The 17,430-nt window shown below is 40.9% G+C and overlaps 2 protein-coding genes across 7 annotated transcripts; one reads left to right on the top strand and one right to left on the bottom strand.

Annotated features, from left to right (window-relative positions):
* Positions 75-5,048, top strand: REXO4 (REX4 homolog, 3'-5' exonuclease). The gene is made up of 8 exons (XM_021413857.1): positions 75-336; positions 600-1,054; positions 1,338-1,493; positions 1,711-1,904; positions 2,336-2,424; positions 2,678-2,752; positions 3,406-3,480; positions 4,226-5,048. The coding sequence occupies exons 1-8, from the start codon at positions 160-162 to the stop codon at positions 4,316-4,318; spliced, it is 1,314 nt and encodes a 437-aa protein (XP_021269532.1). The 5' UTR covers positions 75-159; the 3' UTR covers positions 4,319-5,048.
* On the bottom strand, positions 4,635-17,365 carry STKLD1 (serine/threonine kinase like domain containing 1). 6 transcript variants are annotated; one of them, XM_021413852.1, is made up of 19 exons: positions 17,003-17,365; positions 16,541-16,636; positions 16,052-16,096; positions 15,681-15,755; positions 14,966-15,070; positions 14,338-14,408; positions 13,628-13,743; positions 13,025-13,137; positions 12,766-12,926; positions 12,162-12,292; positions 11,439-11,522; positions 10,383-10,499; positions 9,699-9,833; positions 8,639-8,767; positions 8,090-8,218; positions 7,070-7,198; positions 6,429-6,566; positions 6,005-6,084; positions 4,635-4,942 (listed from the first exon to the last, which is right to left on the bottom strand). In XM_021413852.1, exons 4-19 carry the CDS (start codon positions 15,750-15,752, stop codon positions 4,895-4,897), a joined length of 1,758 nt encoding a protein of 585 aa, XP_021269527.1. In that variant the 5' UTR covers positions 15,753-15,755; positions 16,052-16,096; positions 16,541-16,636; positions 17,003-17,365; the 3' UTR covers positions 4,635-4,894. The 6 variants fall into 6 exon arrangements, 5 of the variants coding, with proteins under 5 accessions (XP_021269527.1, XP_021269525.1, XP_021269528.1 ...); XM_021413850.1 differs by lacking the exon at positions 17,003-17,365 and adding an exon at positions 16,733-16,921; XM_021413853.1 differs by lacking the exon at positions 16,052-16,096.

The raw sequence follows: 17,430 nt of genomic DNA, 5'->3' as shown, positions 1-17,430 counted from the left end.
GGCGCACGCTCCGCCCGCCGCACGGCTCGCCCCGCCGTTGGCCACCAGGGGCCGCCAGCGCAGCCCCGGCCCCGCAGCGGAACGCAAAGCGCGGGGCACCGTTCCCCGCCGGGCGCTGCGCCGTTCACTCCGCGGTGCCGTCCCTCTTCCCGGTCCCGCATGGCGAAAGCCGGCCCGGAGGCGGCGGCCCAAGGGAAGGGCAGGAGGAGGAGAGGCCGGCGGGGACCCGGGCAGCACGCGGGGCCGGCCGCGCAGAAAGGCCCGAAGGCGGCGGCGGTGGCGGCCCTGCCCCGCAACCCGCAGGAGTTCTCCTCCAACTGGAAGGCGCTGCAGGAGGTGAGGGCGAGCCGGGCCGGCTGCTGTTCACTTCGTTCACGCAGTTCCGCTCTGGGTGTAATAATTTAAAAAGATTCTTTGTGTCTAAGAATAACGCGCGGGGATGTGATGTGAGACGTGGCCTTGCAGCCAGCCAGAGCCCTGGTCTGCTTCCATCCTCGGAGCAGTGATGTCAGGGAAGAACTAAAGGGAGATAATCAAGGAGATAATCTTTTTCTCTCTCTCTTTTTTTTTTTTTCCCCGTTTTTCTTTGGCCATTTTAGCTACTGAAGCAGAAGGCAAGTACCTCGAATGAGCCCCTCTCCTCCTCTCAAACATACACCAAACAGAAGCGTCCGCTCAAAGAGGGAAACAGCCAGCAGCTTCCAGCTGGCACTGGGGATGAAAGCGTGTTGAAGCCCAAGCCCACAAACAAAAAGGACAGCGGTCCTACTGCACAAAGTCCTCCTTTGGCCAAGGTGAAATCCAAGAAGGCTGCAACAGACAAGAATTCAAAGCCTAAATCCACAGATAAAAGGGCCAAGAGTTCTGCTAAGGGCAGTCCTCCTGCGGCTGAGGCCAAACCCAAGAGGGCTGAAAGGGACACGAATTTGAACGGCACCAAAAGCGATGGGAAGGGCTGCAAAGAAAAAAGGAAGAATGGCAATATTGAAAAGGAGAAGAGCGATGTAAAACACAAGAAGAGGAAAGCTGAAGATACAGCACAGCAGACCAAAGAGTGAGTACATCAAGCATCGATACGTGTGTATGAAAATTTATTTTGGGAGGTGTACGGAGAAGTATTTTCCAAATAGCTGTGCTCTTCCAGACTAGATTTCAGGCAACAGAAGATGCATGCTGCCCCTCCTCAGATACAGCAATTAATCTGCATAGATGACAGAACTAGACTACTTTTCAGAGAGCTAATTTCTTGATTTAAAAAATAGATCTGCTTTTCCTACGCTATAGAGATGCACAGTCGCTTTAAGACTATTTAACGTAATGAAATTTACACTTACCAGGCCTGACATCTGGTTTGATGACGTTGATCCAAATGATATTGAAGCAGCGATAGGACCTGAAGCAGCAGAAGTTGCTAGAAGGAAACTGGGACTTGAACCAGGCCAAGCCAAACAGTCTGTGGAGCGGGTGCTGGTTAAAGAGAAGTCTTCTGAAGGGTGAGTGGTGTTCCAGCAGGAAGCCTGGCTGCAGAGATATCAAGATTATCTTTTAATAACTTTGAACCGCAGACATAAAGTGTAAGCTGACATCCGAGTCTGCTGACAGTCAGACTGCTGAGCTTTTCCTGTTCGTATCAGTGTGTGAACCTTGTAACTTCACTACGCGGTCCCTACTGTAGCAGATGTGTCACTGAATTATCTTTTTTTCTTTCAGTCTTACAAGAGCTGTAGCCTTGGACTGTGAGATGGTGGGAGTGGGACCCAACGGCGAAGACAGTATTGTGGCTCGTGTGTCCATTGTGAACCGGTTTGGAAAATGCATTTATGACAAGTATGTCAAGCCTACAGAAGAGGTGACGGATTACAGAACTGCTGTGAGTGGCGTACGTCCTGAGCATCTGAAGAGAGGTAGGAGTTCTTTCCCAAAACATTCTTTAAGGAAGGCAAATTTAACAGGCTGCCACAAAATGGCTTTGGCCGAGCTTGCAAAATTGTTAGACCTGTTTCAAAAAATGAAATTTAGTCTGTATGGCATGAAAAATCAGGGGAAGAAGTACTATTTTTTTAACGAAGTGGTCAACTAACATCCCAGAAGAATTATACTTGTTAATTATGATATGGAAATAATTTGGAAGTTTATTTCCTTTACTGCTGTGCTCTTTATGGAAGCGTCTGTGCTCTTGTAACAAGCAGAGGATTGAGTGTACAGTACAAATTTATGTAACTACAGTCCCAAAGATATAACTGTCTTCACAAAAAAGATGCAGTATTTTAATTGTAGGTTGCTTGGATGTTTTATGTTGTCTAATGGAAAGTGTTTCACTGTGTGATATTTTTAGGTGAAGATTTTAAAACAGTTCAGAAGGAGGTCGCTGATATCTTGAATGGAAGGATTTTAGTTGGGCATGCGTTACACAATGACTTAAAGGTATGCGCTGCTGATTTGAAGACAAGGCTCCAAACACTGAAAATTAATAAATTTCTAATCTATCTTAACTCAGTTTCTTGTCCTCTCATGCTGTACCATGTGTAGCCCTGTTCACTGGCACACCAAGATCTTCAGCTTCCACACTGACCTTAATAGCACTGATTTGGCTACTACACAGCAGGAAGCTGTACATTCAGCTATGTAAGTTGTCACGCAGCAGTACTCCTTACACTGCAAATATAATTTCTTTCAGGTCCTATTTCTTGATCATCCTAAGAAGAAAATACGTGACACACAAAGATATAAACCTTTCAGACAGAGAGTCAAGGTAAGAAAGTGATGGGAAATAATACCTTTATTAACTGATTCCTCAGCTGCTGCCTCCCAGCTTCTAGCTCGCTCACTCATCCCTGTTTCTTCTTTCCAGTCTGAAACAGAGATATCTACTTTTTGTTGCTTGTAAATACGAGTCTAGCTGAATGCTTATTTAGTGTTTGAAGTACAGCAAAGTTACTTTGTTAATTACAAATATTATCAGTGATACTTGTGCACAAAATTCAGCAGTCCTCCCACTCCATAGTGCTTACATGGTCTTCATAATACTTTTCCAGAATAGCAAAATAAGATTATACAGTTCTAATTACAGTAAGGCTTATGTGATACTCTTAATAGTATCATTTGCATTTGGATATAAAAAAATAGATGGTTTCAAGTTTCTACTTAGACTCCAGAAGTAAAGGTATGAAATGTAAAGCAGTGTCCTATAACTGCATATTCAGCTTGTTTTGCACAGTAAAGCACCTCAGACATAAACCGTAGGGTTATGGTGCTACACAGAAAATCCTCTAAGCAGTGCATACAAATGTACATAAGCCTCATAATTTATTAGTTCTCCTTGCCAGTTCACCAATAGAGGCTGTATATATACACATATATAATTCAAGCAGTGTGAGAAAGCATGATTCTGTTCTGTATTTCTAGAGCGCACGGCCATCATTGAAGCTGCTCTGTGAGACACTGCTAGGTGTTCAAGTGCAGACATCAGAGCACTGCTCGGTACGTATCTCACCAACGTAGCTTTTTAGGGTAGATTAACAACATGGTACACGTTGGTTCTGGGATCAGAGTTCAGCCCAGAGTCTTGTGCCTTCATTCTAGCCTCTCAATGAAAGTCAGCAAGCTCTGCTTGGATACCATCATGTGAAAAGATCGCCATCTAAGCTCTCTTGGAAGTACGTGCTTCATACCACTTGGATTCTTTACTTTCATAAGCTTCTTTTGCACAAGTCAACTGTATTTAAAAATACTCATTTTAATTCTTGTTATGTTATGATCCCCAGGAAGAAAAGTAATGTCAAAGTTCCAACTGCTTACATTAAAAGCAACATACTGCACTGTTGTGCTACAGTGGATTGGATAGAAATAAATGCATAAATAGTGAGAGCCTACTCTCAGCAGTTATATCCTCTTATCCACTGAAAAACTGAAACTAACAGGTAAAGGAGTTGAAAAAGCCAAGCAAACTGTAAAGTTATCTCCAAGATAGCATAATCAAGATTATTTTTTCATAATGACTTTCCAAGTCACAATCAGACAGAACATTGCACAGCCTTGCAGTGGGCCTTACACATTCACCTCCCTCCAGTAGTCACTCAAGATCTTCTGAATCTAGAAGGAGATTATGAAATGTTACTTGAAAGGATGTATTAAAATGATGGAAGATTTCACTGTTTATTAACAATAACATTCTTAAATCCTGTCAGCCATGTTTTTTTAAGCCTCACCTTCTGTTTTCTTTTAGATTCAGGATGCACAAGCAGCTATGAGACTATACACCTTAGAGAAAAAGAAATGGGAAGCTGCTCTTAAGAACAAATCTAAAGACAAACCGTGAAACTTGAATGATTCTACACTGTGTTTTTTAACTGCATTTGCTGCTTTATTGTCAGATTCCAGGCAAATTTAGGGAGAGCAACCAACAGCAGCAAGTTCATAAAGTAATACAAAAACAAAAAACCCAACAGCAGAGAGTATGTGAATACTGCCATACAAGTATCCCCTTTCTGGACAGTACACAGACCTAACTGAACAATACTTGTAACAGATGCCTGTATTTGTGAAGTACTTCATCAGCAACTCTAAAGGAAATAAATACTGAATGAGTAATAAAAAGAGAAAGTTTTTACATTATGATAGATGGAGGCAGAAAATGTTATTGCTTTTCAAGACTAAAACCTTTATTTTGGATATTTTTAAAGTCTACAAAGTAAGGCAAGTTCTTAAATATTGCTGTTAGTCTCACAGTTGTGGTAACTGAATCAACAGAACATAGAATTGTTTATGTATTGTTAATGGCCCAATGTTAATCTTTCTTTTGAGAAATATCTTGTAAAATACTTCAGAAGGATCCAGGCTTTTATATCTGAACCAGAAGCCTACAGGTCTTGTTCTTATAGGAAAAGCTTTTACTTTACTCCTCCAGTTTCAAAAGTGCTGTATCCACAAGGGTCATTATCTCCTGGGGAGAAATATGAGAATTGATTAATATAAGACTACTTTGTTGTTTCAATTATTTTTATACTTTTTATTAATAAAGAACACTGTGTTTAAAATCAGCCTTTAAAGCAAGTGATGTTTTAAACATATGTGGGGCTTGATTCTGCAAAATCCAAAGCAGTTGTAGTAATCAGACTGAATACTAATGTACTAATGCTGTGCTTTAAATAATCTAAATAGGCAGTGGAAAGTAGCAAGGTACAGGTTTCAGAGAATTAGCAGTTGCATGCTGCACAGTGTACTGCTAGAGCAAGAGATTCTGGTCTTGTCTGTCTGCCTTGTCTGTCATCATGGAACATGGGAAACAAATTGCATTTACAAGTAAGGGAGCAGCTTTCTTATTATTTCTGTTTTTTTTTTTTAATGCACTAACTTACAGCTTCAGCTTTCATTAATATGCTTCAGGCAGTGCCCGCAGGAGACAATGGAGAACAAGTTAGTTTGCATCTGCCTGAGACAAATTATGTAAGCAGACTAAACGCATAACTAAAAAAACAGGGCTGTAAGACTAACCAGTTATACTGGCTTGCTGGAAAAAAAGACACCTATTAATTATCTAATTGGTGGCTGACGGCAAGCCATTGTAAAAGAAATATTAGAATAACATTAAACAGCTCAAATAACTGCTGTTTCTGGTGTTTCAACAGTTTGTTCTTTTTGCAGTGACTGTGTGTTGGAATTTAACTTCAGGCAAACCATCAGAAGTGGGTTTTGTTTGTTTGTTTGCTGTTGTTTTTTAAGGATGTGATATACTCAAGTCTTATGTAGTAAATTAACACAGAGCAGTATTGCAAGAAGCAAAATGTTGTTTTAAAAAAAAACTGCAACGTGGAGCATAAAGGAAAGGCCTTCCAACCACTTGTTTTCTATGAAGTTAGAAATGTTCGTACAGCCTCACTCTTCACAGCATACACACACAATTCTTCTGTAAAGTTCTGCACTATGTAATTCCAGCTATTTGAGAGTGATGAAATCTGTAACATTAAGCAAGCACCCTTTTATTGTCACAGTGACTTCCACATACCATGCTAGATGGAAACCGGCCCTTTATTTCAGACAGCAGTTCTTCCATTTTCTGGGACACCATATCCAGGGTAATGTCATCTAGAACATGAATGAAAAGGATAATGCATTGTTACTGGTATCATTTCCAGTGGTTTTAGCAGGGACGGGGAGCAGAACAGGAACAGATCTATACAAATAGAATGCAAGATAAGATGAATTTAGAACATTTGTTCATTACAAGGGCATTTGTAATTATTCAAGGACAAGAAAGAATGGGATGAATTCACAATTCCAATTCATTCTCCCTCCTCAGTTATATAAAGTCTTTTCAGAGAACAATTTTAATTTGTCTGAGTAGCTGCTGCTTCTTTACTGTTTGTTTTTTTGGGGGGGAGAATGTGGGGGGAAAAGAAAAGATTGGATGAATAACGCCACAATCTTACCATACTGAACCATCTCGTTAATCAGCATACAGATACTTTCCACCACTTGTGGATCATCGCGGTAAAAGCGGTAGGCATCTTTGATCAGGTTTATTCCACTGCCTTTTGAATCCGTTATAAATCTGAAAGCTGATATTTCTGAAAGGGAGACAAATGCTGCTGGACTAACTGGTAGCTGCAGACTGTGTTATTTGCTTTGCTGTCCCTTGCCCCTGACAGCACATGTGTAGTATTTCTCCAGAAAGTCACATCCATTCTTTCAGCCTTTCTAAAAGCTATTATGAAGACTGTTTGGACAAGCAGAAAACTATATCTGCAGCATGATGTTGCATAGCAGAGGTAATATTTTTGTATTTATTGTTTCTCTGAGCTTTACCCCATTTAAACTGTAAATAAAAAGTGAAAACACCCAAGTTAATAATGAGACTGTGCTGATCTACTACTTCTCAGACATGCATACCACATCCACAAGAAAAAAATAGCACTTGCAGTTTCACTATTTCTCCTTCCTGTTCTGCAGGAAAGAAACAACACAGCAGGGCAGGTGACAATCTCAATTCCACTACAAACTCTTGAACTGCACAGAAATGTCTACCTCTGAGGTGATCTGCAATTAACAAAAATTAATTGTTGAATGTTACCAGATAGCCTTATTAGGCTTGCTAATGCCAGGCAGGTATTATTCACCAGCATTGGTCTTTCCAGGTTCATCCTAAGTACATCCATCAGAAGCGCTGTTGTGGGCTCATAGTCATTTTCAGTTAAAAATCCTTAAAAAAAAAAAAAAACAAAACACCAGTGTTTTAAATACTCACCTGCACCTCAATTTCTGCCTCCTGTTTTTGAAAGGGCATTTAGCTATGCATCAAAAGAAAGAGAGGATGTGAAAACCTGGAGACAGTAATATAGGCCTAATAAAGTCTTATTGTGAGTTCCTCTAGAAGTCTGGGAAAAATTTCTGATATATCTTTTTATGTCAAGATTTCCTTCCACTCTCCAAGCTAAAAGGAATGGAGAGTCCCACTCACTCAAGGTGTTCTACTGGTAGGTACTAGAAATGAGAAAAGAAAGTGCAGAGTGTCCTTTCCAGCTCTTCTTGGGGGAAAGAATGGCATGAGCACAGGGCAGTATGTAAACACACGGCAATATTCTTGCATGTGGGAGAAACAGACTAGTACTGCAAAGATGCATTCATTTGTGTGCAGGATGATGAACGAGACATGTTTTACTTTTTAATGTGAAATGTTGCCAGACTACAAAGCAAATGGCCCAAAACAGAAAAAAAGCTGTATGTATACACACATGATAAGAGTGTGTTCAAACTAGTAGCATGTAAGAGTAACACAAGTGGAATTCTTGGTCTTAAGAGAGAGGCCAGGCAGGGTGCTCTGCACAACATGGACTGTTGTAGCTTTGGATCCTTGCAGTATCCACACAGCAACAGTATCTAGTTACATAATTGCCATGGTTCTTCCCAAACAGCTTCATTTCCCTGTCAGGAGCGAACGCAGGGAGGTTTTAAGAGGATGCAAGTTTCTAACTCTGCTGCCACCTGCAGAGCCTGCTGAGGCCGAGCAGTCTGTATTTCAAGAACCAACTGACAGAAGCACTTGGCCCCTTCCATGCAGGGGAGACAATGAAAATACGCTGGGAAAACAAACCTTGCAGTGAGAGTGCCCACAAAGCCGAGCAAGCTGACTTCAGAACGGCTCCATTCTGGAGGTGCTCTTGAATGATCGCAGTGATAATGGGGACTGCACTTTCCAGCAATACTTGGTCTACGTTGTTCTCTAAATTACCATAACAAAAAGGAAATGCACTGAGTTATTCAAGCAAGTAATACTATCATAAGGACAGTATATGTCAAATTATATCAGTAAAAGATTAATGAGTGGGGGTACTGGAGTATTGCAACATTATTTTAGCACAGACAACAAAGGGAATGCATTCAAAATATGCAAATCAAGTTTCAGTGTACTACTAAAGAATATTGGCTATTGCAGAAAGCTGAACTTCTCCAGGAACTACTTTTCCCTGCTATTTAAATTATATTTGGACATCACAGCAAGAATCCTCCAAAAATTACGTCCTGTTGGGCTGAAAACAGTCCACAGGGTGGGCATTTAGCTGGTCACACAAATCAAATGGGTATTTTGTCACCCAGAGGAAATAAAACACATCAAGTGCAATTGTGCGTGTCTTCCACTTACCACTCACAGCCAAGCTCCAGAGAATTGCACAGCTAGAGTAGCAGATCTGTTCATTATGAATAAATTTTCTTAAAATTGACAGAAGATCTGAAATTAATCCAGCTTTCCTCAGATTTTCCGCAGCAAATTCTAGAGGGCGCAGGAAAAAAAACAAACAATGAAATCTAGCGTATTTGTCCTGCTCACTGTCCTCACAACAGATAATACTAAGCATATTTAAATAGTGACAAAAACAGTAAACATGATATCACAAGAAAGAAGAAAACAGACTGAATTCTTTGATGTGATGTACTTTAGCATAGCATTTAGCTTAAGTGACTCTCTCAAACAGATGCTCAGCCAATCACTTTTCCTTACAGATCTGCAATTGACAGAACAGAAGAGGAACTGAGAAGGTAGGAGTTCCTACTGGTAAGTGTTTGCAACTTCTCAGTTGAAATCACCTCATCAATTGGGAAACAACATATAAAATTTGGTTTTACACAGTAACTTTACATGTATGAATGTAGACCCTTCGTGACACTTTGTACAAGTTAGTCTATGCAGGTTACCCCTCTTCTCCTAAATCCCAGGACCATTTACAAAACACTCTTCTGATGAAAGCTGAACAGACACTGCAAACAACAGAAAAATACTACAACTATTTGGCAATTACGATCTCAGAAGAAAAAAAAAAGCCAACCAAATGAAGACACTATGTAGAAAAGTTTCAGTTCATCACAGCACAGTTGGAAATAGAATCCAGATTCTATGCTGCATTTTTCTGAAGCACTGCTATTTGCACAGTTCGTGCTTGTTTTCAAAGCAGTCAAACACAGCACCATTCTGTAACACACAAACTAGTAAGTGCCTCAAGCCTCAGCAGCATAACTTCTTATTCATAACAATCCCAAAATTTTAAATCTTACAACTATTACCACTACTAAACTATTCCCTACAGACATCAACATCTCAGCAAAGTCAGGAGTTTTGCATTTTATCTCAGATTAGATTACAAAAGTGGGAAAATAAGAATACCTTCCCCCCTCCAAAAAAAAAAAAAAGCACTAAAGTGACCAACCATCAGCTGAAATCATCATCAGTAATGGGCAGATCAGTGAAAGAAACTCTTCATCTTCAGAGCGCCTTCTCACTGTCTCTAACAGAGAGTTGGTCACGTCCTCATTCAGAACCATCACCACATCCTGTTCCAGAGCTGTCAATGTAAGCATTACAATAACACAGAGATTTCAGTGGCTTTGAATGAAGTTTGAACCTCCTGCTCCTTTTTTAAGTAAAGCATTCAACTAACAGCAACTCCAAAAGTTACTTAAAATTTTCTTTTTTTTTTTTTTTCCTGAAACATAACTCTTACTACTCTCAATGCTGTAACACAGTCAGTTGTTACAGTGGTACACAGCCAAGAAAAAGGCAGAAGGGACAATATGAGAAAGCAAAATGATGTACTTTTATGCTTTGAAATTCAAATACCAAAGCACTGAAAAATCTCTTATTCACAATAAGAAACAGATTTGGTAGCCTAAAACCAGTATCCTGGACTTAAAATTTACACTTTAGCACAGAATTGATTTATGTCTGTTCTGAAGAAAGCCCATGAGAATCCAGGCTTTTATTAAAGCTAGATACATTCTTTCATTACCTTAAATTTAGCCACTGAAACCATTTCAAGCCTTATCTCCTACATCTAACACTAAAAGAGACAGGCTACAACACCCAGCATTAGTTACAAGTCTCAGAACTGTACCTTGACTAAGAATTTCAAGCAATAAGCTGCAGCCATCTACTTGTAACTTGAGAGAATCTACATGACTCTTCATGGCACAAGTGATCGATTCTGTGAACATTAGCAGATAGCGTAGAGCTGTGGGGAAAAGAAACAATTTGACTGTTTAACTGAATGTTGTCTCAATTGCTTAGATTGCTCAGAAGATGTTTATGCTTCAAAACATAAGAGCTTCAGCTTCAAACAAATTTGAGTCCCTGTGAACGATGGGATATTACAAAACATTCCTCACCCAAAGAGGATAATAAACTTTTCTTCAGTAAGAGTGTTGGAGATGAAGGCAACTCTAAGGAAAAAAAGAAAAATACTCCTTTTTTATTGTTCTGCTCACAAAGAAGCAAAATTGCTTCTAACAGGTTCTTGAGGAAACCAGCCAAAGTACTTGCAGGAGGCAGGCCAATATTCACATACAGAAAGAACTGAACTAACCCGGCTGGTGAAGGGGCTCTCTGGCTGTGCAGCACTCCTCCCCAGGAAGCAGCCCAGCTCCAAGAGATGCTCCACCTTCAGTGGCCAGCCTTTATATGAGCCCAGAGGAGCTCCACCCTGGGTTCACCCCTTCTGGTCATGTGGGGAGCACAGGTACAAACAATTTGCCTGTGCTCCCTGGGCAACCACACCCCTTCACCAGGTGCTCCATCACCAGCTCAAGCCCTGACCTAACAGTTCCACTACACTTATTAATTACAGATATTAAACACTCCCGTGTTTTAATTTTTTATGATATGAATTACTCTCCTCAACAAGTTCAAGACCATTCAACTCAGTTATCAATTAAGACAGCTCTATGTTTTTTTTTCCAGTGCCCATTTTTCTTATCCAGTAAAATATCTCTACTTTGCAACAAAAACTTTTACAAACAGGTACCAACACAATCACCTCAATGGGTGGTCCATTGCAGCACGTTCAAAAGATCAGAAAGAGAGCAATTTCACTATCCTTGTTGTGAGATTTTCTTCTTCTTCCCATTATCTCAAAAGATAAGGAAAGAAAAGAATAAATGGAGTAGTATCTTACCACTTTTATCTCTTACAAAGCGGGCAAGGTGCTGTATGGCTCTATCCTGCGCTTCTTCTACATCCCAGAAAGCCTGCATGAATTCTACATTAAAAAAAAAGGACAATCTTCTCGTCATTTGAAACAAAACGCTTACAAAAATCACTCAGACTTTATCTATTTTGGTGCAAGACGTGAATTCACATAAATGGAAATAACGCAGTTTGTGACTGTTGAAAGGGAAGTCCATTTTCCCTAAAGCATCGATCACTCAATATTCCAGATTGCTACGATCCATCTCCGTGATCTCTGTATTTCACCCACATTTTGGGGAACCGTTAGAGTGCTGAACCTAGGCAGGGCAAAGGGCTTTAAATCACTCACATGGCTCTTTACGTTAAGACGTAATCATCCTTGCTCACAAGGAAAACAGCAGAGTAGATCTCTTGTTGGCATAAATTGGCAAACATGTTAGTATACAAAGTAAGCGTGGTTCCCAAGTGTTCTGATAAATTATCTCTGGCCCTGTTTGTCGTGCACAATATGTATGGCTGGTAAACTGATCAGGTTGTAGAAAAGGCTGTCCAGTGATTTTTCCACCAAAGAGCACTCAATTTCAGTTTAAGTAAAATGAAAGCCTGATAATTCATTTTCAAGTAGAATACGTGCTGACTAGAGAAGATATTGGTTTCCTTCCTACAAAAAACAGCTATTATATTAAATTTGTCTTATTTTCCTTATTACCTAGAACGCTTCCGATTCCTCCCCCAAGGAACACATCTATTATACAGGAAGACAAAGTCTTTTTCTGTTTTACTAAAGATGAACCAGCAGCAATCAGGCATTCCCCAATAATCGGCACATCAATCAGATCCCTAGAGTTATGAGAGACAAAAGTAGTTCCAACAAATTAGATCTGGTAAGTTACAGAAGAAGTTCTACAGGATTCATTTCATTGTGACATAAAAAGTCACATAATACTGTTTGAAGAATAGATTTATTTTTTACAGAACTTAAGAGTTTACTTAAAAACTGCTGATGAAGAGGCTTACTGCAAACAAGCCAGACGTGGGCTTTAACTTAATGGCTTTTTTGAATGGATACAATACCAAAATATTCCATTGTATGTTGAAATGTATACATTTTCAAAATGCAATATGTTGCCAGCAATGTGATTTTACCACATAACTCTTTAAAAAAGGGCAGCAATCAGAATGCCCGTTTCTAAAAGCGAAACACCAAGTCTTAGACCTTTTTTCTTTTTAAATAACTGATTCAGACCCTTTCAAACAGCCTTTGTGAAGGTAGGTGGGGTTTAGGACACAAAGGGAAAGCATCTAGAACTCACTCTACTGTGGGTCTCATGCTGGGCTGGATCTGTAGCATCATGAATAAAACTGGGAATAAAGGCACAGGACTGTTATCTCCATTTTGCATTAGTGGCAGGACTGCTTCAAGATGGCTGCTATCTTGTCTGACATCCTGCAGTAACAAAGTGATTTCTTCTGCCTGTAAATAGTACAGTAACAGTAGAGCTTTCCCACACTCAGTTACAGATGTTCTGGTGGGCTCATATTTTAAAGCTATAATGAAACATTATTACATACGTTCAACACAAAACAGGTCATCATGTCAAGTAGAATGCAACCTAGAGACCAGATGTCAGACTTATCGCTGAAAGAAAACCGGAATGCTTCCGGAGCCATCCAACACTTGCTGTCTGTTGAAATAAGAATCCCATCGTAATGTTGCTGACATTGTGCTGTACACAGTGTTGCTTGTACAAGCATGAACTGCAGGCAATAGTTTTATGTCTGTAAGTTATAGAGACATGTAGCAGAGAGTGGTGTTTGTTTCTTCTTTTTTTTTTTTTTTACTGTTGTTATGCTACAGTAGAAAGACACTACAACTAATAAATAATTTTTCAAGATGTTATGGCACACGTATCAAGCTAGAAAAGGGTTCCAACTGTATTTGTTGCAGAGAAGCTTCGAGATTTACAGTTTTCAATACCGAACACAGTTAAAGTTGCAGGTAACTGACCATGAATATTCTATTCATATTTCTGAACAACAGTAGTATAACATGGAGGAGGGGAAAGGTAGAAAACTTCGTGGTTCATTTTTCTCTGAAGATTAAAAACATCCACCATAATCGAACCTTTTAAAAGTACAGTAAAAGCAAAGCAAAGCAAAAAAAGACATATCTACTTTCTTCCACTCTTATTTTCCATTTCCATTCATCGGTCATAAGTGTTTCTGTAGCGAAGTCACAAAGCTTGAAGGATGCTTCACCAGTCACAAGTATGTTTGATGGCTTGAGATTTCTGCAACACAACGATTTTCCATCAGCATGTGAAATCAGATTCAAACGATATACAACTACACATTCTCAGCATCTTTGCACAGTGGAGAGTTTGGGTTTTGTTTAGTTTTTTGTTTGTTTGTTTTCATATACAAGTGGTAATCAACTGAAATAAAATTCTTTTCTTCCTTTACTGTGAAACGCTTAGAAAACAGTGATTGCCACAAAATTTATCTGAATATGGAATGCAGTGGCTGTCTGTCTACTTTAGATACACAAAGAATACCTTGTCCATCACAGCCACCAAAATGTGAGCATCACTGGGCGTCAATATTCTGTTTAAATTAATGATCATACCTCGATACATTCAAAACAACAAACTCCAAGGATACCTCTTCCAAATGGGGAACTCATTACAAAATTCAAGAAATTGATGACTTCAGAAGGCACAAATAATAAATCTGTTTATGAATTCCAGAATTTGTCTCCTAGCCTCCCATTCTGAACAGTAAAATTCACTTCTTCTTAAGTGAACAGCTGTACTGAGCCAGCAGACTCAGAACAATGAACAAAGAACAACGACCCATCAAACAAAGAGAACAGGATTTCTGCTCACCTGTGGAAAATATTTTGTTTATGTATATAAAACAAAGCATCCACCATCTGTCCCAGAAACTTCAGCATCACCTGTTGATAGGTATATACATGAAAGTGTAACATACACAGAATAACGTAACAGAGAAATCAGACATTTAACAAAAGAGAATGCCATTGTTTGAAGTAAGGTCCAACCAATAAGGAAATACTATTTTCCACAAGCAGATAAACATGCTCATCACTTTGTGTTAGGCAATAACGATTATCCATATTCTTCATGGATAAAAATGTGAAATGGGGAAAGATGTAACTGCTTGAGCACAAGCTACACAAAGAGTTATTGCTACAGAAATGCCATAGTGATTAAGGACAAAGATAGAGATAGCTTCCAAAAGTACCTTCCAGCAAAACACTGTGCTTTGAAGGTCTTGGGGATGACTTTTAGAAAGACAGAATATAAAGACAGAAATATATGTGGTGCTCAGGGACACGATTTAGCAGTGGGTTGTTAGAGTTAGGGTAGTATGGTTAGGTTGAGGTTGGACTTGATAATCTTGAAGGTCTTTTCCAACCCAAGTGATTCTATGATTCTATAAATGCAGTGAGATTCATTCAGTTCAGCTTGATGCCTCTTCTGTACATTTTACCATGTCCTCTATTTTCTCTGGCTTCTGCCTTTTTGTCTTGATCAGAGATGAAAGATCTCCTTGGCCTGAGTGCTGCATTACCAGACAAAGGAACAGGGATGATATCTGCAATAAAACATTACACCAAGATTGGCTAATTGTTTGCGGATAATACCATATCCAGTAAGAAAGATAAAACCAAGGACTTGGCCAAGCTGGTAGGTGTGATGTTCACCAATAACAAGGCGTCCTGAGATGTTTAAAGAGGACAATATTTACTTTCTTATACTAAAAACAGAGTACCTGTTGTTCAAAACGTTATCAGGTGTTTCTTATATGAAAACACATAGGACAATTCAAGTCAAATATACATCCATAATAGTCAACATGAATTTCATCAGAGTTCTAAATGTATAAAACCTCAGGATTTTTGCCTTCCTATAGCCTCCTTCAGAAGATGGAACAAAAGCAGCTTAAAATTATATATGTACTAGAAAATAGAACAGAAGCAGCAGAAACCTCATTTCAAAATCTGAGCCAACATGCAATACTGCCATGTGATGGACACCAATCCATATATCTTCATAGTTTTCAGCATATTTATTCAGAAATTAAAAAAACAAGTTAATTTCAGAGTAAACAGCCTTTTATTTAGCATCTTACACCAATGACCCTAAACATAAAAATGCTTACATGCCTACAACATTAACCATAACTAATCCTAGTTAATTCTCACCTCATTATCCCAAGTCACAAACAATTCCTTGTAAGCACAGATGTTTGAATGATGAAGTTTTAGCAAATCCATTGCCTGCATAGAATAAATAAAAAAATACTGAGGAAGAAACCCCACATACTCCGCTTACTTTAACCTATTTGCAGTTGTTGAAAAAGGCAACAGGAATTCAGCTTAGTGTCCGATAGTTTTGTTTGACTGTGAATCTACATATTCAAATACAGGAACACTTAATGAAAAATTCTGGCCTGAACTCAAGCAGAGGGTGGGGAGAACACCCTTCAGATTGTCCTACCCCTTTTTACATACTTAATGCTCGGATAAAAGCTTGGTCTTTGCAAATGAAGTTAGTAAAGAAAATCTGCAGATACCTCCTTCAAGGCCTCATTTGCTTGGTTTTCATCAATGCATTCAACCTGCACCAAACAGAAGGCAAAGCTGAGGTTGTAACGTAGCGAAAATGAAACTTCAAGGAAGTATGATCTTGCTGAGATTACAACTGACAACTGTGTATGAATTGGCATAAGTTTTAAATTGTAACTTGAGTCTCTAATATTGGAACAGTCTTGTTTTGGGGAGATAGACAGAAACAGTGACAAATGACTCTGTGACAGCCCTCCTGCACTGTCAAAGCAGCAGTGCCCTTAGCTGAAAACGCACTGGACAGACCTACTTTCCACAGTTCTATGTCAGTATTCTGATAAGCTTTTCAACATTCCGGTAATTTCCAGAAGCGCAGCACTGTGTAAGGCGTAAGCTTACCAAGCTGCCTACCACATTTGCCTGCTACTATCAAACGGGGCAGCGGCGATGAGGAACGCGCAGACGGAGCCTTGTTTTCCTAGCAACCGCCCTCTCACCTGCTTTATCACAAATCTGTCCTTCGCGCTGCCTTTCGCTTTCAGCCCCGCTACCAGCACGGTGCCCAGCGCCCCAGGCTGCAGCTGCTCCAGGACCTGCGGGGCACAGAGCGCCAGCACTCAGCCGGGCCTACACCGGCGCCCACCCCGCCATCCCCCCGCCCGCTGCTGGCCGGGCCCCTCGGGCACCACCTCGTATTTCTCCATGGCGAGCCGGGCCGTGCTGTGGGACGGGCCCGCGCCGCTGCTCCCGCCCGAGCTGGGGCGGTGGCGGTTGCTCCCCCGCTCTCCTCACAGCACGGGCTCGGCGCGGAGCCGGGCGCGCAACGCTTCAGCCGTTTTTTTTTTTTTTTTTTTTTTTTTTTTTTTTTTTTTTTTTTTGCGGTTTTCCCGGATGAGGGTTTCCAGTTAAAACAGGAAGACCCCCTTCCTCCCCCCCCTAAAAAGAAAAAAGTACGCAACCAATTGAAACAGAAAAGCCGCAGATGGCAGCGCAGCCCCAGGGGCCGCCAGCAGCCACCCCGGCCCGGCGCGGAGGGACACAGCCGAGCGGGAGCGGTTCCCCGTAGCCGCCAGCCGCGCTACCGCAGCTGAGGCGCGGCCCGGGAAAGGCGAATCACGGGCAGCTCTCTGAGCAGATAAGGAGCAGCGGGCATCCTGCCCGAGCCGTGCTTTTGGGCTGAAAAACAAAGCACAGTTTTAACGCAGCCCCACAAAGCTGGGGTGGGGGAAAGGAGAAAGGCTTGCCCGCCCTCCGCGCCAGAGGAAACCAAGCGACAGCCGCATCCCCTCGGCGGCCGCCGCGACCCCTTTAAGCGCGGAGCGGCAGAGGCGGCACCTCCCCTCCCGCCGGGCCCCGCCCGCCCCGCGTGTGCTGGCGCTGCCGCCCG

The sequence above is a fragment of the Numida meleagris genome, chromosome 16 (assembly GCF_002078875.1).
Source record: "Numida meleagris isolate 19003 breed g44 Domestic line chromosome 16, NumMel1.0, whole genome shotgun sequence".
Taxonomy (NCBI): Eukaryota; Metazoa; Chordata; class Aves; order Galliformes; family Numididae; genus Numida; species Numida meleagris.
The sequence above is the reverse complement of the archived record's forward strand: the minus strand, read 5'-3'. Positions and strand labels throughout refer to the sequence as shown.